General features: G+C 42.4%; 1 protein-coding gene across 1 annotated transcript; it reads right to left on the bottom strand.

The window, feature by feature from the left end:
* Window positions 1-630: 630 nt before the first annotated feature.
* LOC128741713 (serine/arginine repetitive matrix protein 2) lies at window positions 631-20753 on the bottom strand. The gene is made up of 7 exons (XM_053837702.1): window positions 20260-20753; window positions 13153-13467; window positions 12876-13077; window positions 3198-6873; window positions 3009-3126; window positions 2794-2939; window positions 631-2554 (listed from the first exon to the last, which is right to left on the bottom strand). The coding sequence occupies exons 2-7, from the start codon at window positions 13269-13271 to the stop codon at window positions 2379-2381; spliced, it is 4437 nt and encodes a 1478-aa protein (XP_053693677.1). The 5' UTR covers window positions 13272-13467; window positions 20260-20753; the 3' UTR covers window positions 631-2378.
* Window positions 20754-22243: the final 1490 nt, after the last annotated feature.

Genomic DNA, 22243 nt, shown 5'->3' with positions numbered 1-22243 from the left:
TACGGCGTCTGGGTTGTTAGGCCAGCATTACACCCCGAAGGTAACTGGACGTGCAACCTGCGAGGATAGGGTTTGTCATAAACTCTACCAAAACAAAAATCGCCAGGAAGAGGACAGAGATCGTGATACAACGTACCCACGCATCACATCTTTATTAACCTCAAAGCAGCAAGCGATACAGTGGATCGAGATCGAGACAAACTGACCCGACTGAACAGAGCTTAGAACAGAGCTAGAATCGAGTGATGTGTTTCGTGCGCATCTCGGGGACACTTTCGAGTCCCTTCGAGACGCGGCGAGGGTTGAGACAAGGTGACGGCTGGTCCTGATGCTATTCAAGATCACTTTTGAAGGTGTGATCCGACGAGCGAGCATCGAAACGAGAGGCATGATTTTCTCTAACGGTTTGCCAACTCGTAAGTTTTGCAGCTATCTTTGATATCACAGCACTTTGCGACAGTAGAGGTAGGTTATTAGAAATTGAATAATTTCAAGTTTCGAGTTGATCCCAAAGATTTTCAATGGAGTTCAAAAGTCCGATCTTCGGAATTCGGATAGTGACGAACAAGCGTTTACATTTTGTATTTTAACAAATATATGACAATATTTTTAATTCAATAAAGAGGTATATATAAGTAAAATTAACTGACTAAACTATTGCTAAAACAAATCGAAGTCAAAATATTGAAAAGCTATCAATTGCCAAAAAAAACTGCTATCTAGATCCATTCAATATGTACTAAGTTGTTAACTAATTGACGAACAAAACCAAAAGAAAACCGCCCTGACAGACGGTCGATTTGCTAACACTAAACTTAGCTTCTATAATCGTGGAAGTGAACGTATTTTATTTCCTATCCTGAAAATAGCCCCTCTGGGAACTGTTTGTTTAGGATTAAAAAAATCACAGATTTTAAACGTCTAGTTTTCCTGATTTCTTTCATTATTGTTTACGCAAAATACAACACTTATGATAGTCTAGTCACTCGAATATGGTTTTACAGCTTATCGCGGTGGTAAACAAGCTAAGCTGCAAATTTATCTGTATTTTTTAAGCACTGATTTTTTGTTTTAATTCGAATTTTTGAATGCTGGTCAATACATACACCTATAGTTTGGAGCGCCATACTTGAAAGAATTAAACTTCAAATAATAACCACCCTGCCGATTTAGTTAATTAACTACACAATTAATAGAAAATTGAGCAAAAAATCTTTACCATTCAACAAGTAATCCATTAACAATTGAATAAAATTGAGACAATGAAAAATTACTCATGATAGAGCTGCATATTCAGATACAAGTAAACATTCATACTGTTCTCCATAATTCTTCTACGTTGAAGGTGTTCAGCAGTCGAAGTTTTGAGTTAAAATCGTATTGTTTTTATTTCGGACTTCGATTCTATGGACATTTCGGCTTTTAATTTTGATATTAATTTTACGGCGATCCGTCCCAGGGAAGTGTGAGTGGCAAAAAAAACTCAAACAAATAAACATTCCAGTTTCTTACGAAAAAAAACTCCATCCAATGTTACCTAGCTCTTGTAAAATTGTGTTTTCATCTTTAAAAAATATTAAAAAACAAAAGAAAAGGTAAATGAAAAATTAAAATCTTATTGTTTGCTTATCTTTTGCAAACGTCTACCAACAAAGTTTGTTTTGCGAGTCACTAGAATGATTTTACCAACCACTTCCGGTGGTCGAATGAAATAAAATGAATGAAAAATTGAAACCGTTGGTCAAATCGTTTTTGAATTAGTATCAAAATAAGCGAAGAAGTCGAATAGAATAGAAATCTGAAACATAAAATTTGATTTGATTTATAAAACTGGTTTCCAAACTCTCCTTGAATTTCGCAATCAGAAACCAACGAAGAAAATTTTGTCTAGCAGATACAATGCAACAGACTCCAATTATTTTTTATTGACAGTTTGATTGTATGATAAATATAAATTATAAAATCACACGGTTTCTGTGTAAGACGCAGCTACCTTAGCGTAAATTTTGAAGTTTATTTCATTTGTTTTAAAATAAAAAAAATATTGGGGTAGCTTTGTACCGTTAATGAATATTTTTGCTGCAAAAATCATTATCGGGTGTGCCATTGGAAATCTTTAAAATGTTAGAATGAAAAAAAGTACAACTGCACAAGTCTGTAAAAAACGTGGGAAATGTGCCAAAACGACAATCAAGCATTGTAAAACGATGAATCAACTTTAACTATTCACAAAATCTGTCCAGCTGTTCTTTGAAATTTCATCAGTCGAACGGGGGACAACGACAAACCTAGCAGGAACCAACCTAATACGCCGACAGTACTGTGTAACACGCCAAAAACATACACCTGGGACTCACGTTCACGTTTTGGCACAGTGGTCATGATTTGCGCGGCTTTTTGGCAATAATCTCCTTTTTCAGTTTTCTCAGCATATCTTCAAACGATTCGGGCCCGTCATTACGTGGCATAACGCTCAGAGGATTCGGCGTAAGGAGCATCGTTCCGTCCGGAGCCAAATAGGGTACCGCTTCATGGTCCTGGGAGAGATCGCCATCTAATAAAAGTAAATTGCGATAGCAGTAAAAGAAGAAGAAATACGCTGTTAATTGATGGTATCTTTTCCGAACGCGATATGAACCTCAACAGAGACTGCTTCAGAAGGATTCGTTTCCGAAGGGATACAGGTTTACGCGAAAGGTTAGCTTGACGGTTTCGGGCTTGATGACAAAAGATGGATTAGGATTAATGCTTCGGTATGCTTACAAAAGCATGATGGTTTGAGGGTTGCCTTACCTAAATCAGCGTACTCCGTTCGACAGAAGGCACGACGCCCTCCAAAACTGACATCGTAGCCACCCAGATTAGGATCGGATCCGCTTTCATCTATGGCTCTGTAGGCATCCTGCGGTTTCTCGAATGTCACGAATCCATATTTTGCACTGTCAAATTAAATTAAAAAAGGCTATGAATAACGATATATTTTTTCAGATGTGATCATTGACTCTTACCCTGATCCCTTATAATGAATCGTGACTTGCTTAATACGACCAAAATGCGAAAATTTCCGCTTTAAATCGTCTCGTTTCAACGATGCTTCCAATCGCCCCACGTAGACAATTTTTCGTTCTGAAAGGAAAGAAATAAAATTCTAGTTCAATACATTGCCAAGGCTACATCTTTACTGTTTGAAAACGCACCAGGTGATACTGCCGGCTGCCTGTAGTTGTTGCTTTGCTGCTGCTGCTGCTGCTGCAGCATCCGACTAGCCTGAGAAGATGACCGCGACCGCGACCGCGAACGCGAACGTGATCGCCTTGAACCAGACCTGGAACGAGAGTACGAAGATCGACTGCTGTCCGAGTAGCTTGATGACCGGCTTCGGTAACTGCGTTTTCTTCCTCTTTGGTCCCGACGATGGCGATCACGTCTATCGTAGCGTGACCGTCTTTCCGATGATATGCTCTTATGGCAACGATACGACCGGCTGCGGCTACGGCTGCGACTACGGCTGCGTCTAGAGCAGCGGCCAGATCTAGAGCATGATCGAGATCTGCACCGACTGCGGCTTCGCCTGGACGATGAGTGTTTGCTGCGGCTGTGATACGAATTAGCTGATCTATTACGGCTTGTTGATTCTTCAACGGAAGAGCTTCTACTGCGTCGTCGGCGATACTGTCGACGCGAGCGATCTCTGTCCTCCGTCTGTCGACTGCGACTTCGTTGTTGTACTGATTCAACGCTGCTGTTCGACACGCTGCGTGACTTTTGCTTCTTCTTGATTGGGGATAGGATCTTCAACTGTGGAAATCGATCCAGAGGAAGAGTTTGAATTGCTACCGAAATACAGGTGGGCCGTTGCCGATCTTTACGTAAATGCATGATGATTTTGTCTTCACCATGTTCCACCGGTTTCTCTTCTTGTGCTGGTGCTGTTTGACGTAGTTTGGTTTCGTCATAGTCAAATGAGGGAGAACACGACTCGTAAGAACCACCTGCTTTCTCCGGTTTGCCGGGTGAAAATGCATTCGGTGGGGAACCACCGATGTTCGGTGAACCTTGCTGACTGGCTAGTCCGCCGGTGAGCAACAACTTGTCCGATTTCTTTTTGATGACCATTTCGTGGATGCCTGAAATCAGCGAGCTGCTGGAAATAATAGCCGGTCCGGATGATTGGCAACGCTTGATCGTATCCGTAATGTTGGAGAGAAGTTCGCTTTTAGCTATACACTTCTCTGGCAGTTCGGTGGAAGTATTTTTTATTTTAACAGTCTCCTGTTTTGCTCGTCTAGGGTCGATTGTGAGGTCCGTATTGCATCCCATCGAAACGATGACGATTTCTTCAAAGTCCACGTGCAGTTTCGTTTCCAACTGGCTTTTCTCGGCATTTTTGTCGTATGGCACAGGATTTCCGTGCTCGTCGAATTTGATGGAGGTAATTTCTGCAAGCGGCACTATGGTAGTAGGAACAGTTTTTGGAATGATCTTCGCTTCGGTCGACTTGATAGCTGCTTCCTTTTTGAGTTGCTGCATTCGCAGCGCTTTCAGTCTAGCTGCCGAAATCGGATCCAGAGGGGCAAGAGCACGAACGCCCCGCGCTGGTGTCTGGCTTTTCTTTGCAGCCTGATCCGTTGCTATCAGCTCCTCGCTACTGGAAGAAATGCTGTTGGTACTCACGCTATCACTGCTAGTGCTGCTGCTAATTTCTGCTGCAGCGGCCGCCGGGAGTGTACTCTCCTCCGCTGGTAACTCACGTCTTTTCTTGTATTCTTCAAGATTCAGTTTCTTCTTTATTTTAACAGGCAGTTCAGCTTTGGTGTTCGATTGGGTGTTGGTGATTGGTAAGGGTTCAGACTTGACATTTACGTTGAGTGGGTAAGTTGTTGGTTTTTGCTCCGCACACGGTTTGTTCTGATTGACCTTCAATAGTGAAACTTGCTTGGGCGGCTGCTGCTGCCGTATCGCTTGTGGCTTAGCCAAATCGATAGCACTACTATGCTCCGCTATTTTCTCTGCAACTGGCTCTAATTTTACGGAGACCACTTTTTCGACGCGTTCCACGTTTTGACTATTTTTCTTATCACAGTTATTACCCGTTTGTTTGTTTTTGATATCCGTCTCTTGGGGCCGTTGTTTGTTGACACTTTTCAATTGTTTCTTCTTTCTCTTCGGCTGGTCTATGGTAGGCAGCAAAAAGGGAATCTCAATTGCCTTCCTTTGCGAAACACCGGATGCTGACGAGTTTACGGTGAGTTTTTTCTTTGGTGAGCAATAGTCATGATCAAGTTTAATGTTGGAGGTAAATTGAGGTTTCTTTTCTGGTTGCTCTGACGAACTGGGAGTTTTCGGCTTACTGACATTGTTTGATTTTGGTTCGACGAAGCTGGTGGATTTCTTTTTGACAGGACACTTCTGTTGTTTGCTCTTGTTCATCAACGATAGCACCTTATTGCGCGCCAGTTGTGAATTAGCGCTTAGTACTTTACTTTTATTGACTGTTGAACTGGTTTGTTTTGTGCTTTCAACTGACTTTACTGGGATTGCTTGGGGTTTTACGTCGATTGTTCCTATTTCCGTTGGCAGTGCCTCATTGGCAACAGCTGGCGTAGGAATGGCTGTTATTTTGTGAGTCTGAGCCATTGTTCGATGAACAGGTTTTGGATTCCATGTTGGATCAGCCTTGGTATCATCATCCTTTCGCTTCGATTTATTAGCTAATTGGTCAATTCCAAAAATCTTGCTACTGCTTGTAATGTCTGCTTCCACTTCAGACTGTTCCGTTTCGGAATCACTATTCTCCACGATTCGGCGTGCATTGCTTGTACAGCTTCTTCGTGTACCAGCCGAGTCAGAGGCTCTAGACTTCGGTGAAATCATTAATTCTCGCAGCATTTTGATCTGTTTCCCACGTGATTTGAGTTGTTTTTTAACAGGGGAAGCTTTGCGTAGACTTTGCGGTTTCTTTTGTGCCGCGTTGTAAGCCGAGTGGGAAACATTAGGAGACTTATCATCGGTGATGTAAGAAGCCAAATCGAAATTGCTTTGTGCCATCTCTTCTATTAAGCTGTCATCAGCCACGCCAGCACGCCCTGGAACCTTCAATGGACTTAGCTCGTTGGCAATTGTCGATATGTCGAGGTCCTCGAAACTCAAGCTGGTAGCGTCTTGCGGCCATCCGGCTGCTTCAACTGGCACAACCGGAGAGTGCGGCAAAGAAAACGACTTTCTATCGGTGCTATTTCTACGCTTCAAACGTTCCTTGGCCATCAATTTCCGACGCTCCAATACACGCTGCAGATTTTCTTTGTTTTTCACACTTCCATCTTCATGGTCAGAATGATTTAAACCCAAAGGACTGAACGCTGTAGATGTGGTTTCATTTTCCGAACCGGAAGCGTTCCTTCTGCTCTGTTTACTGTCGCCACTGTCATTATTACTGCTGTCACTATCGCTATCAGTACTACTATCGCTGTCGCTACTACTACTTGCGCTACTACTACTACTACTACTAGCACTACTACTACTAGCACTACTACTACTAGCGCTACTGTCTGAACTGCTACTACTGTCGGAGTCTTCGCCATCCGAATCACGATGAAGATTCTCCAGCTCAGCTTCTATGTTGTCACTTTCCAAAGCTTCTATTATCGCCGTCGTTTCGACGTCATCCGAAACGCAAACGTTCTCGATGACCGTTTCTCCCGCCACGGATGGCTGGTCAAAGGGGTGTTCTATTACAAACTCCAACTGGTTTGCCGTCGTCGACCGTTGCTGCTGCTGCTGCAGGCATTCTCTGTCGGTTTCCTCCTCCGAATCATAATCACAGTTCGGATCAATCGAAATTACCTCGATAGCCGGTGACATTTCGACATCCATCTGCAAACGGTAAAGAGGCGATTAGCGTACAGCAGCGCCAGGTTCGTAAAATTGGGATGTAATCAGAATTCTGTATTAACTATGGAAATAGGGTTGTGAAACTTATGACATTATTACTAGCAACATCGTAGAAGAGTCAGTTGTTTGTCAAAAAAAAAGGTTTTTTACCACGTACACTTGAACGATTTTATCAAGGAATGTCTCGCGTCGTCAAGAAACGTAACATTGTCCATAATTCTACCACGTTTTTATTTTCTTGTCAGTTACGAAATGATATCTAACCTCAACTTGGCAATCGCTACGAACGCCTTCGAACATTCGTCGCATTGCAATTACCTAAATTCTGGGAAACGGAATCATATATAAATCCGGTTAAGCCTCATAAATGTAACCTTCTACCACAGCAATACTGAAGAGCAAGAAGAGGAAAGACCCTGTTGAAATTCCCTGCAAGATTCGGGACACTTTTGGAGGATCTGCAGTGAAGATTTAGTCCGTTTTTGACAAACCTTGCATGAAGTCAACTTGCCAGTTTCTATCAAATCTGTTGGCTAGTGGCGACGGTCCACGGAAGATAAATTAGGAGAGCACATTGTTGGCTATATTCTGAATAGTGCTCACAATCCAGATTGTCGACTCGATTGTTGTCTTATAGATAAAGTGACCCTATTAGGATAGGGTTACCGTAATTCATCATTCGCTGTGAGTAGGGGAACGCATATCTCCGTCGATTGCTGCTCCAACGAAGTCGTTTCCTTCGCTATCTTGATCTTCAGCCTGCTTGGCCTTTATGCACACAGCCGATGTACAAAAAAGGTTCTTCATCCAGTTGGTCCTCTTTAGGAAGCGCGATTTTGACGAATTTTTCGGTTCACATTTCTTCTCCATCAGCCTTGTAATCTGCATTCGCAATCGACCAGTATTGATCCGAAACATCAGCCAAACCCAATCCACGATAACTATAGTGACGCAATTGTCACTGTACCACTTGAATAATAAAATTTAAGTAATGACAGCTTGCCATGTAGGACCAGAAAAACAAATTAACCTCATGCTGCTCCAGCAGAGGCAGATACGTCTTCTGAAAGCATTCGTTTCGATAAACTTTCTGGATTGCGTTTCCAGAAGTTACGAATACATTATTTTTCAGCCCGTAACGGCAGATTGTTTGCTAAACGAGAAGCATTTATGGGAACATAACCATGTTTTTTATTTTACAGTTTGCCATGGCTCTCTGCCGATCGAACGAGGTATAATATTCTTGACCAGGACTGTATTCAAAATCAAACTATATTTCAACAGAGCACGTTTCATCGTTATAACTTTACTTTTTCAACGACAATCCGCTTATCAAATCTGGGCCGAATTTAGGAATCATATTCACGCTTCACGGTCTTGGGCTACCACTCTCTAGTCGCCCCTAACACCTGCTGTTCTAGCAGCGCTATTCAATGGGTATGTGGTCTGCCTCGAAGTTGACGGCCTCTGTCGGGTTCTCCTCTGAATATTACTTCTGCTAATCTCTCATCCGGCAGCCGTGCTACGCCATCGCACTGTAAACTGCCGTTTTTTATACGCCTCAAAATATCCGCATCTTTGAATACTGATAAATTTCGTGGTTCATGCGCCTGCGCCACACTCTTCTGATATACCGCCGGGAATTAGTCGCAGGATCTTACGCTCAAAACACCTAGAGCTCGTCAATCGCTCTCTTTTAACATCCACGCTTCGTGACCGTAGAGAACCACCGGGAGAATTGGTATATTATATAGCGCGAGTTTTGTACGAAGTCGCATGCTACGAGACCTCAGCTGCCTACGTAATTCGTATACGACCCTGTCGGCAGCCACCATCCGCCTTATTACTTCACGGCTCCCATCGTCGACCGCTCCAAAAGTATCACCATCTATCACCACTGCCGTTGCAACACCCGAAGGGCTACCATGCTCTTTATCAGTCACCATATACTTTGTTTTGGTAGAATTTATGAGCCATATCCTCGAAGCTTCCTTTTTAAGATGCATGCACGCCTCTTCTATCACCTTTTAGCACCGATAATATCGATGTCGTCCGCAAACCCTAGGATCATGTAAGATTCCGCGATGATGGTACCGCTTCTCTGCACGCTTACTTACTTACTTACTTAGTTGGCCTAACGTTTTATGACAGGGCCTGCGTAGCAAAATTTTTCCATCTATTTCGGTCCATGGCAGCTGGTCTCCAGTTTCGTAGGTACCCAGTGCTCACCAGATCTCGCTCCACCTGATCTTGCCACCTCGCTCGCTGTGCCCCTTTTTGTTTTGTTCCTACTGGATTCGATGTGAAAACCATTTTTGCAGGATAGTTGTCCGGCATTCTAGCAACGTGTCCTGCACAACGTATCCGTCCAGCTTTTGCCATTTTCTAAATACTGGGTACTGGGAATATAGGCGAGCTTGTGGTTCATTCTTCGTCTCCATACACCGATCTCTTGCACGCCGCCAAAGATTATTCTTAACACCCGCTGTACGAAAACTCCACGTCGTCAGCAAAGCAGATAAATTGACTGGACTTATTAAAAATCGTGCCCGCATTTCGATCGCCGCTCGTCTTATAACACCTTCAAGTGCAATATTGGATAGCAGGCAGGAAAGACCATCTCCTTGTCGAAGTCCTCTGCGAGATTCGAATGGGTCCGACAATCCACCCGAGATTGTCACTCAGCACTGGATCCCATCCATCGTAGCCATGATAAGTCTAGTAAGCTTACCCAGAAAGCCGTTTTCATCTAAAATTTTCCATAGTTTTTGTCGGTCTATACTATCATATGCGGCTTTGAAATCGATGAACAGATGATGCGTGGGAACTCGGAATTCGCGGCACTTCTGGAGGATGTGCCGCAGGGTGAAGTTTTGGTCCGTTGAAGACCGACTTTCCATGAAGCTGGCCTGATAACTTCCCACAAATCTATTGGTTATTAGCGGGACAGCATTTTGTAGGCGGCATTCAGGATAGTGATCACTCGGTAGTTCTCACAATCCAACATAGCGCCTTTCTTGTAGATAGCGCAGATAACCCCGTCTTCTCACTCCTCCGGTAGTCGTTCCGTAATCTTGACAATCAGTTGATGCAGACAACCGGCCAGCTTGTTCGGGCACATTTTAATAAGTTACGCTCCAATGCCATCCTTTCTCGCTGTTTTGTTGTTTTTCAGCTGCTGGATGGCTTCTTCAACTTCCCTTATCGATGGAAGTGGCAAATCTTCGTTGCTTACTTGACCAATGTGATCACTTCCTCCGCTATCATGGTCTTCCGCCGTAGTGTGCTGCTTCCGCCTTTCGATCACCGCACGGTCTTTATCTCTGCACATTTCAGCCCGTGGCACAAAGCCTTTGCGAGATTCGTTGAGTCTCTAATAGAACTTCCGTGTGTCGTGAGAGCGCTACAGCTGCTCGAGTTCTTCGCACTCCTTCTCCTCCTGCTGGCGCTTATTTTCCTGGAAGAGTCGGGTTTGTTGTCTCCACTTTGTGACGGGTGACTCTACGCAGCATTTGTACCCGCGCTGCGTTCTTCTCATCCAATATCCTCGTCAAACCATTGATTACGTCGATTCGGTGCCACACTGCCAAGGACGTTCTCCGTTACGCCGTTAATGGCTGTTTTCATGGTATTCCAACAATTCGCAAGATTCCGTGATCCGAATGAAGTCGACAAGTCTTAGGCCATGGTTGTTCGTTTGCGGGTGTGCACTCAACCGTCCAAACAGCGGTTTAAATTCCTCCTCCTGATCAATCTAAGCATTACAGTCCCCGACGATGATTTTGTCTTGGGCAGCGGTCGTGTTCGCGTTCCAACTGCGCGTAAAATTCGTCGTTGTCATCATCATCGGTACTTCCGAAGAGAGGGCTGTGCACGTTAATTATGCTAATATTAATGAATCGGCTTTTGTTTATTAATCTGCCTATTCGGGGCTTCTGCAACTCGCCCATCACTATAAAAGCTGTGCCCAGCTCGTGTGTATTGCCGCAGCTCTGGTAGGTGGTATGCCATCCCTATACGTATGTATCATCGTTCCTTTCCAGCATATCTCCTGCAGCGCTACGATGTCGAACTTGCGGCTCTTCACTTCTATAGAAAGCACGTGTGTACACTCAAGTCACTTTTTACGCGCAGGATACGTCCCGCGTAAATTAAAACCGCGTAAATTCCGAAAACCGCGTCAAAAAAACCGCGTAAATTCCGAAAACCGCGTAAAAAAAACAAAAATTTCGCGTAAAAAAAACTTTGTGGATTTCAACACTACGCGAAAAAATAGACGTTTTGAGCACATCCGCGTAAATTCCGAAAACCGCGTAAAAAAACCGCGTAAATTCCGAAAACCGCGTGAAAATAGTCGCGTAAAAAACCGTGTATAAAAAAACCGCGTATAAAAAAACCGCGTAAAAAGCAACTTCAGTGTACTTCCGAGGAAATTTAGAGACCGACAGTTCCATGTTCCTAATTTCCAATCGTTAGTTCGTTTTCGTCGTCTGGGTCTTTGCCGATTGTTCCGATTAGAGTTATTATTACTTACGGAGTTCATTGCTTTGGTTTTCTAGTGGTTCAGACCTTGGTTTCTACCAGGGTTGGTTACCTGATCTCTACCGAGATTGCTCGTATCCCGGCTGGTACACGAGTAGGTAGCAATGCTGAGTAAGAGACTATGGACCACTGTAGGATCTTCCCTGCACGCCTACCCTTCGAATAGCACCTTCCAATGCAATGTTGAATAGCCAATTCGATAGTCCGTCAAGAGCAAGGGTTGTCACAAACGAGTCTAATGTCTCACCGGCTATTCTGACGCTTGATTTTGAACCACCAAGGGTAGTCTAGTCAGTTTTGGTGGAAAACCATGTTCAAGCTTAATTCACCACAGCTCATTTCGCTTGACTGAATCGAAGCCTTGAAGTCTATAATGGTGAATTCTTGGAATTTGTCAAGGATTTGTCGCAACTCGCAACATTTCTGCTCCGTCGCCAACAAAGGTTCTTTCATAACTACTCATTCGTAATTTTTGTCGCTTCTATTGGTGATAACTTGCGTTTCAAATAAACTTATCCTTTCGAATGAGTTTTAGAATCAATTGGCTTAGCTCGGCTCCCAGTGAACTTCGAGGTACCATGATGGTCAAACAAGCCAGTAAGTCGTATGCTCGTATGTCGACTGTGCGTGCGGTGCAGCTAGAGAAGTCAGTCAGTCATGGTTGCCACTAGTTCGTAATTATCCTGTACTCTAACAGCTGGCTGCAAAGTCTGTCGCTAAAGAAGGGTCAAGTCTTTAGAAAACGTTTAAACCCAAGGCTTTGATTTTGCCTTTGTCACATCTTCCGTTTTCCTGTCGATGGTTAGACATTCTTTAAATCGGTTCAAAATATCACGTCTCATAGATACATAGTCAACAGACACAAATCTTCCACATGATTATGAGGAACGTGCTGCTCGAGCTGATGCTAAATTCTGACAATGAATGTCTACTGTGACTCCATGCATCAGTCTTAGCGTAAGTCAGCAAAATTTTGAAACATTTTACTCATAAAAAAAGTGGCGGCATTCTTCATACGTCTGGATTTGTCTGTGTTGGACGTTTATTTTAATTTACCATTTTGTCAGTTTTGTTTGCTTTTGTTTCAAACCGGTTCATAGTAAAAATCACGGACTGAAAATCATATCACCAAAACACGACTTTTACGACTATGAAATCAAAAGATTTGTTTTGTCATGTCCTACCGTGACACCTTCACCATAATTTATGCAAAAAAATCCAAATCGTTAAGCTATAAAAACGAAAAAAGGCAAGTTTTTCAATAAAGTTATACAATAATCCATAGTCTATGAGAAATCGTGGCAAGGTGTCACCTAAAGCTACTTTTGTGTCCTTTCTTAGTACTTTCTGTAGTCAAAATTAGCTAGAATTCTAGTAAAACCTGTGAATCAGGAAGCAACCTATTTCGAATCACAGCTCATACCGAGCAACAGGATACTTACCTCTTCCTCTTCGTAGTAGTACTCGCCGTCGCTTATATCGGCAATGCCAAATTGTTGCTGCTGAATCTGTCGTTCAGTACATCCTTCTTCCTCCGTATCAATTTCCTCTTCTTCCAACTCCTCATCACCATCATTCGGTGTAAAAGCATTGCCATAGTGGTGACTGACCGCCGGAATACTGTACGGCAAGCCACGAATTAATCTGCGCGTCGGAAAACAATTTTTAGTTTTTTTTTTTTTTCAAAGACAAACAATAGTGAAAGCTAAGATTACTCACTTTTCTCCCGAAAAGGTTTGAAAGCTTGCATCGTACATGTGACCGCGGCCCATTGCGGTAAAATGTGACGCTGTCGGAATTGTCCGCACAGCCGACACATTAAGTATTTTAAATTCCATATTCTAAGGCTCTATGTATAATGTATTGACTAATAAATATTGCGAATCCACTTCCACGATGATAGGCTCCTAACCGTTACAGGTTGCTGCAGGCGGGAATATCTCGGTTCTGGGAGGGGGGTCTTCTCCAGAACCGAGACCGTTCTCGGTTTGTGTCTGTTTGGATTCTACTACAGGGCTGGTGGTTGGGGATTCACTGCAAATATAGATCACCAAAGAGATGGTTAGAAATGCCGTTCTTTTTTCTGCTCGGCACATGTTATCTAATCCTAAACAAAGCAAATATGCGAAACGCTTCTTCTTATTCAGCGAGAAAGAAAACTGCTTACAAACTAAATATGAAAATGAAAGAAACCACACTATGACACATTAGTGTCTGTATGTGTGATCCTGCCAATCGATGAATAAACAGAGATTCAATACGATTGTCGCTACTATACCTCTCTTGTTCAACTTACTGTATGTATATCCGGCCATTCTAAATATATCAAAAACACTGTACCTACGACGTTTCATGTGATTGACCAGAAAGGGTACGATGAGAAAATACCAATCACATGACTGCTGCTGTGATTGGACTACATAAAATCTGTTTGTTTCGAATGCTAGCATTTTTAACCGATTCATGCGTGTTAAGTTTTGAGTGTCAATCCAGTCTTTCCGGTTAGATTGGCATAACCAATACGCATAATGTCCTTCGACAAATCACATACTAAATGTTAATAACGGTGACGTGCTACAGCGCTTTATTCGAAAATTAATTCGGTATGCTGTAAACAAAGAACAGCTGGTTTACAGTACGAACGACCTCTGCTTGGTCATCCACCGTATTCGCCCGCGCTGGCAGGGCAAAAGCGCGTCTGATTTAAAAATATCCATTTTATTGCGATGAAGCAGATTCGCAGTAGGTAAAAGTAAATTGTTGTACGGCGGCCCTTTGGCACATCCGGCCTCGTTCGACGATTGATGAATACTTACAGCATTTGAACGCGTGCTGCCTGGCTAGGCGGCACAAAAAACTAACCATGCCTCGGTCACCACACCGACCACAGCAAGAGACGTTTTCTGGGACAATAGCGTAGGATGAGTCGAGCAAGCTTATCAACTTCTAGATCATCTCTAATAAATATACACACTGAAAAGTTGGCCTGAAAACTGCTGTGCAGGTTGGACGCCCTTTAAACAATTATTGCATTTTTTTCGCCGTTTGTTGAACAGTAGAATCGAAAACCACTTTGATTATTTTTAGAAAACTTTTATCTCAAAATTGGGAAATAACACAAAAAAAACTCAACGTCAAGACGCAATGATGACGAAATTGACAACAAAATCTTGTTAATTAGAACAGAACGTTCGTTCGTCGGCACACACGTCATGTTGCTTTCCACCAGGGGAAATAAGGTAAAGACGTGTTTTCTTTTGTTTGTGTTTCAAAGAATGACCACGGTTGGCCAAGAGTAAAAAAACAAAAGCTTGATTTTAGTTTGTAATTGTTTTCTTTGTCGGAAACACTACGCAACTATTAGTTCTAAGCATACGAATTTTCTGTTTTCTTTCAGGTTAGACTTTTGAAGTGAACTAATTTCTTACTTGTGTAATAAGGTATACTTGTACAGGCTCTTATCCAGTAAGTCCTGTCCCTACCTTCTCATGGTACCAGCTGGGCTACGAGCAATCATAACGGAAATGGTGTAACCAACCCCAGTGGAAACTAAGATCGTTATACCGACTACTTAGGAAGGAGGCACTCATGCTTCCGTTGAGTGTTAGCAAAAGGAATAGTCTTGTCAGCCATGAGCTCCTGTCTCCAGGTTAGGGACGGCTCATGACGATGACCCCTCTGCACGGATCGTAGTTTCCTTACCAAGTACGCGGTTGAATTCTTGGTTAGGGGCGGCTTACAATAGCGACTGATCCGGAACGGGCGACTCCGACTTATGAAACGGTGTATGAAATGAATCACGACGGAATAATCGGTGTGGACCTGGACGACTCTACTTGAACCGGCACGCGCGGGTATCCTAGTAGGAGAGCTGTAAGGCTTGTTCGCGACAAAATCTGGACGCCTCAATTATGCAATAAAACAAATTTGCTAGAAGTTTAATCCATATCCATGAAACAATTTTATATCATTTATGGGTGTATCGTTAATAATTATCAAACAAATTAACATTACTTATTTGGTCTACATGAAAAATTAGCGAAAATTGGAGTTAACCCTTGCCATGCGGGTCAGTACAGACTTGTTGGCAACCAATTTAGCTGCGTTTGTCCAAGATTTCCGAAATTTATCTAAATAAGCGGTAGTAGTAGTAGCATAGCGGATGCCGTTATCTACGATTTTAGACCAACTGACTGATATTCTCGATATACTACTACTGTTTTACCTGACTCACTGCGAATATGCGTATTATTGAAAGTTGTGCTTTTGTTATTGCATTTAATTTGTAAAAAGTTACATAAATAACAATTCAGTTTCACAATACAATTATTGCGTACTACTGGCACTTGAAATATAACGTTTAAGTACGTTAATTTTAGTGATCAAAATTAACGATATTTTCGATACAAGGGCGATATTTTTCGAAACCTTTCGAACCAACACGATCCCGCGAACACAACGCATATTCGCAGTGAGTCAGGTAACACAGTAGATATAAATTGGAACGAGATTCTTGACAACAACGATGTCAATGTTGCTGTGCAGACTTTCTCGAATATCCTCAATTACGCTGGCTATTGATCGACATGTTCCTAAACGCACACCTCCATCCGTGAAACATGTACCTTGGCAGACTGCAGAGTTACGACGCTTGAAGACATCGAAAAGAGCAGCTCTAAGAAGGCTCTCGAAATATGGTGGTCTATCGCTGCGTGATCATTACAGGCAGATAATAACAATGCATACAAACGAACGAGCCAACGCTGTTATGCGAATTACCTGCGTAATATACAGAGTAAACTGAAAACAGCGCCGCGCTCGTCTTGGAGATACTTCAACGAACAAAGGAAAGAATTCGGTCTACCTTCAGCAATGAAGTACAGAGACAAAACGGGAACGAATGCAGATGAAAATTGTAAGCTTTTCTACGAGAAGTTCTCCAGTGCATTTTCATGTGAGACACTGTCAGCTGATCAAACTTCCTTGGCTGCAAACAATGCTCCGCTTTCCGGATATCCGAAATGAAGCCGTCCACCTCCGTTGGACCGGACGGGGAAACCGTTATTCTTCTCAAGAAATGCACCAAAGTTTTACTTGCTCCTCTTCGTCATCTTTACAATTGGTCTCTGTCTAGCGGCATTTTTCCGACGCTATGGAAAACGTCGTTTGTGTTTCCGATTCATAAGAAAGGCGATAAAAAGGGCAATGATAATTATCGAGGTATCGCCGCTTTGTGCGCGGTGTCCAAGCTTTTCGAAAAAGTAATTTTGGAACCAGTGTTCTACCATTGTAAGCAATTTATTGACTACTTATGCTACGGATACCATGTCGAACCGTTTCCAAACGGATGCATTTTATACCGAACTTTCTGCTGCTTTTGTAAGTTAAATCATGAGATTGTGATTGCCAAACTTGACAGGATGGGACTTGGCGGCACCCTACTGCTCTGACTGAAGTCCTACTTGGCTGATCGGCGTGTGACTGTTAAAATCGGAGAATCATTACCCACCGAGTTTTTTGCTTTGTCCGGTATTCCACAAGGCAGTCATCTAGGTCCGCTCATCTTCGTACTATGCTTCAACGATATAAACTTTTCACTGCGAGGACCCAGGCTTTCCTTTGCTGATGATCTTACGATCCATCACGAAGTCAAAAAAGTAGAAGCCGCCATGTTTCTGCAACAGCAACTGGAGAACTTTTCTAGATGGTGTAACGTAAATGTGGAATGCGTCGTTCTCCAGGAAAAAACGGCCTATCCTTTTTAACTATCATCTAGGCGGTGAACTGATTAAAAGAGAGTCCTGCATCATGAATCTGGGAGTTCTTCTTGACTTACGGCTGACCTACAAGCAGCACATCAGCAACATCGTTGCTAAAGCATCCCGCAGTCTTGGCCTAGTAATAAGCACTGCGAAAAGCTTCACCGACATACGTTGCTTGAAGAATTTGTACTGCGCGCGTGTCCGTTCGACGCTGGAATATTGTTCGGCGGCCTGGAATCCCCGTTATCTCAACGGCGCTGATCGATTTGAGAAAATACAACGCAAATTCACTCAATCACCCTCCTGCCTTGGAACAATCCGCTCCAGTTACCAAGATATGGATGCTGATGCTAATTGAACTGGACACCCTAGAAATCTGAGTTGAGCAATCCTTGTAGCTGATCTCCTAATGGCGAGGGCCGATTGTCCATGGCTTCTTAACCGTATCAGTCTACGAGCTCAACCACGACCCAGCCAAGTGTAGACTTTTATCTAAATCACCTCAAAATCAACCAGAAAAAGTCAAAAATCGGGTGGCTGAAGACTAATGAAGCCACTGGTAAAAACCGCCTACCGGCAGAGCTTTGTGAACATGACCGAGAGAAGCTGGCAAAAGCTAGATTATTTACAAGATTTGGGAGGAACAGAAGCTACCGGAAGAATGGGTAGAAGGAAACAAAAAGGGTGATCGGATCGACTACTGCATCTATCGTGATATATCGCTGGTAAACACCCCATCGACATCTCTATATCGAGCTGCAGTAAACGTCAGCGACAGCATGTCCGGGGCTCAAAATTTGACAGCGGGCCCAAATCAGACTGCTGGCAGTTGAGTGAAACGCAGTGCTGAATTGCTATCTCATGTTCGCACACACGAGATGTTGGCGGCGAGAACATGGTTGTCTGCCATGGGCTTGCTGGTAAACGCCGCTTACAAGGTACTCTCTCAGATCTTGCTACGCCGATAGCATAGGACTTCGTAGGAAATTGTCAGGTGGGTATCACGGGCCAAATTTTTAACATTCGGCAGATCTTGCCCACTCATCGCATCTTTATTGACTTCAAAGCAGCATGCGATACAGTCGATCGAGAAAACTATGGCAGATAATGCCACAACTGATCAGAGCTACATTGCATCGAGTAATGTATTTCTTGCGTATTTCAAGGACACTCTGGAGTGCCTTCAAGACGCGACAAAAGTTGTGACAAGGGGATGGCTTATCCTGCATGCTGTTCAACATCACTCTTAAGGGGGTGATCCGACGAGCGAACATCGAAACGCTGCTCACGGAGAAACTGAAAGCGTAGAGTGGCGAAGGCGTATGAATCACAAGCTACAGGCACTGCTTGTAGAGATTTCCATCGTACAGATGACGAAAGTCGGTAGGCTACCAAGTACTACCAGGCAAGTTAAGTGCTGCAGTCTACAATTTTTTTCTCGTTTATTCGTTAATTCTATTAAGAATTTCTATTAAGTCTCATATAGATTTAATCGAAAGGGAATATTTTTGCCAAAATCAAAGCAAAGGCTTGGTTGCTGCCTTCCGCTTTCGGAACTGGACCTGGTATTTTTTTTTTGCGGACTTCGTAGCCAGATATTTGAGCACATGAAAGCACACGAAGCTGTGAGGCTCATGCTACGATTCTATTGACTCTTGCAGCCTATCCCACCCGAGATCCAAACATCCAAACGAGGCTAAGAAGCTATTATTCTTAAAGTTGCAAGCCTTGAGCTCGAGAGTTGCGGCTTCTTTGCTCAACAGTTCATGAGTTCATTTAACGAGGATTTGGCTGGATGTCAGCTAAGGGATTGTCGCAGATGAATTGAAGATATGACTTTCGTTTACCGCCGGCTAGCGCTAGATGGTATTGCATAGTTAGGTTTGAACTAGTCTTGGGAACTGCTGCTGAATTGATGTGGAAATACAGCTTGTTTTTTAGTAAAACAAGCACCCGTCCAATAAATTTATCAACACAATCTTGAATTATAGATGATTACCGAATATATTCCGCAAGAACGTATATTATTATTAACTTTCCGTTTCGTTTATTATTGAATTCTTATTGGCATACATGCTAAAACATTTATCTTGAAAGTTTGCAATCTTGCCATCACTCTATCCCGGGTATTGAGCGGTATCAGGCTTGGTTGCGTCACGTTTTAAATAAACTCAGTTTTTTGTTTATTTAAGCCACGAATGCGCTAAATAGAGAAGTAAAGATGAGAACTCATAACAAACTTCGCACCGTTGTGCAATCGCTCTCGTGTATAAATGATAAGGTTATAATCCGGTGTGACCTACCACATGCTTCTAGCCTGTCTGTTAACCGATCAGCTGACTGTCGAGGACTATCCCGTTGGTATAACTTGGAAATGATTGTAGGCAGTATCTAAGCATTCGTTTGTATAAAAAAAATCCTTAAATATAAGCTACATAAACCCGCTAGAATAGAACCCTTATGTTAAGATTGAACACAAATTATTGCGGTTCGACGCAATATTTATTGCTGTAGTTAAATGAGCAGCCCTACGTCGGCAAGTTTTTGAACCCAAAGTCAAATAACATTGTGCAATTCAACTACTATAGTTCAAGTAAGATTGGCAAATTTGTTCAGAGGAAATCCGTGAATTTCGAGCAGTAGGTACCTGAATTAAAAGAAACGTTTCGTACCTGGTTTCTTTAAACCACCATGAAAATCATCGACCTTATGGATAAGTAAGGTTATGTACAGTGTCTAATTTATTATTGTTTACGTTCCAGCATCTATTGCTGGAGCTTGATTCCATCGCATGTGATAAAATTATTTTAGTTCTTCGTATTTAATACACAATGGAGAAATATTATCTACAATGGTTCAGCCGCATTTAATCACAAAAAGAATTATATTGTATATTAAACCTATGTTTTCCAATAGATAACTTTTCATACATCTCTTGGTCCAACAAAGCTAATCAAAACTATGTATAACTTCTGTAATTGCCTGCCAAAACTGAGACTGCCACGTTTTTCACCTTTCACGCCAAAAGATTAATACTTTGTAGCAATTTATAGGTAGCACATACCATTCACTTATACTTTCTCGACAATAATTCTAGGCGACGCCGCCTACTGCATGCAATCGAACAAAACTATTCATATTTTTCAGCACAATCATTGGACATTCCATAAAATGTCATCACTTCTTCCGATTTTGGGTTACACGCCAATCACTTGATCTCCCCCCACATCACAAACACACCGCCAGTAACAACGGATTAAAATATTCTGCTGAAACAGCAACAGCTACGGGTGACGTCCAAATTCACGTGCAAACTATTTTTTTTTTTTTTTTGGCTCCGAAATTTTTCTTTCCAATACAGTCTAGGCCTAAAACTGCCACTTGCCCCGTTTTCACCGATTTCACTGGCTTTGTTTATCAATCGAAATTTATTATTTTGTAACTTTTATTTGCTGCACTACCGGATACCCGCACGGAACAAAAGGACACCGCAAACCGATACGCGAAAATCACATGTGAAAAGTTATCTAATGACAGCGCGAGACACCGCACTGTCCGCGAGAGGTGCACTGCAGCCGTGATTGGTCCATTTCACGACAGGGTGGCACTAAGGAGTCGGCTCAAGACGTTTGACAGCTGCCAGCGCTGATTGACTCAGCTGATGCCCTGATGCAGGCATTAGCCAAACTTTAGCTGATGGACGGTGGTTGGTACTTTAAATTTGTGCTGCATGCGTATGTAATACCGTGTACCCCCGTTGGTATGACCTTCTTTGATCTGAACATTTTTAATCTGTACCCCGGTGGTATGAATGCGTTCAGATTAAAAACCGATCAAGCGTCACACACAATTGACGTTAAATTGGACCGGTAAATTAAAAAAAAGCAAAAATTCTTAATGCGTGTTCGGATAGTTTGATTCGGTACACAGATTCTCTGTAGCACTTTTTACTGATGCTCAAAGCTAGAAATATTTATTTACAATTTTAGCCTCTATATGTTTTGAAAATCGCTTAACTTACTTTTAGTCTTTCCCGTAGTTCTGAACCATCCGAACAATTCACGGTCAGCCACGGACAAACGTAAGGCAAATCTACGAGTAAGTTTTTAAACTATGGTAAGTATAATATTCTTTACAGGTTCATAGGTTTTAACAATGGTAAGTATAATTTATTCTGGTTTTACAGGTTCTAACAACGGTAAGTATGGGTTTTTCTGGTTTTACAGGTTATTTTTCAGCGAATAAAAGGAAAAGCGTGTTCGTACCTTTTGTTACTTGTTTAGGTTAAAATCCTTCTCAACGGCGCAACGATTGGGTTGGTTCTAAACCTGTCGTATCTGCAACTAACTGGTTACTCGCAGCTATTTACTCCTTATAAACCTTTCACGTACTATCTCTATCACTTCACTTCTAAAATTATTAAATTCGTAGCTAATAACTTTCGCTTCCACTCAATTTTCTTCTACGCAATCTTGCTCCTTTACAATTTCGATCTTTAATTTCTTATGCTGTTTTGTTTATATTCGATTTTGATGTATCTCACATAACGTCACCTCTGTAGTCAGCCGCAGGGGTGTGCTTACCGACTCACGACTGCGCTGAATGGCCAGTGTCGCCAGAACAATGCGTTTCCTCTTGCTTAGGAGCTTTAGCAATATAGCTCATATGCAACTTATCTCTCTCCAGTACTCAAAATAGACCATTTTAGTCGAAACTGCCGAGCCAATTTCGTATTATACAAACCGAACCTTTAGAATTCGCGCATGTTTGAGATGTTTTCGAAACGTTTGTTTTCGTCAAATCAAAACAACAAGTTCATAGGGTGCGCGTCTTGCGCGTGTGTGAAAATGAATAGAGTTACCAAATATTCTGATTAAAAATGAACTCGCCCAATCTGAACGAGCTGTTTTTCATATTAGCGGGGGTTGAGTGTAATAGCACAGAGAACAGACATCCATTCAGAAACAAATTTTTCGGGAATTCTTGGATAAAATTTCAAATTAAAATCACCTAATATGCTAGCGTCCCCACCACTATAGTTTCCCAAC

The sequence above is a fragment of the Sabethes cyaneus genome, chromosome 1 (assembly GCF_943734655.1).
Source record: "Sabethes cyaneus chromosome 1, idSabCyanKW18_F2, whole genome shotgun sequence".
Lineage (NCBI taxonomy): Eukaryota > Metazoa > Arthropoda > Insecta > Diptera > Culicidae > Sabethes > Sabethes cyaneus.
Note: the sequence above shows the minus strand (reverse complement) of the source record. Positions and strands in the feature narration are given on the sequence as shown.

Excerpts from the sequence above, each read along its gene's own strand:
- LOC128741713 (XM_053837702.1), bottom strand. The coding sequence starts at position 13,271 with ATGGAATTTAAAATACTTAATGTGTCGGCTGTGCGGACAATTCCGACA. Across the intron at positions 13,078-13,152 it reads CAAACCTTTTCGGGAGAAAA|ATTAATTCGTGGCTTGCCGT; the intron begins GTGAGTAATCTT and ends TCCGACGCGCAG. Across the intron at positions 6,874-12,875 it reads ACTACTACGAAGAGGAAGAG|ATGGATGTCGAAATGTCACC; the intron begins GTAAGTATCCTG and ends TACCGTTTGCAG.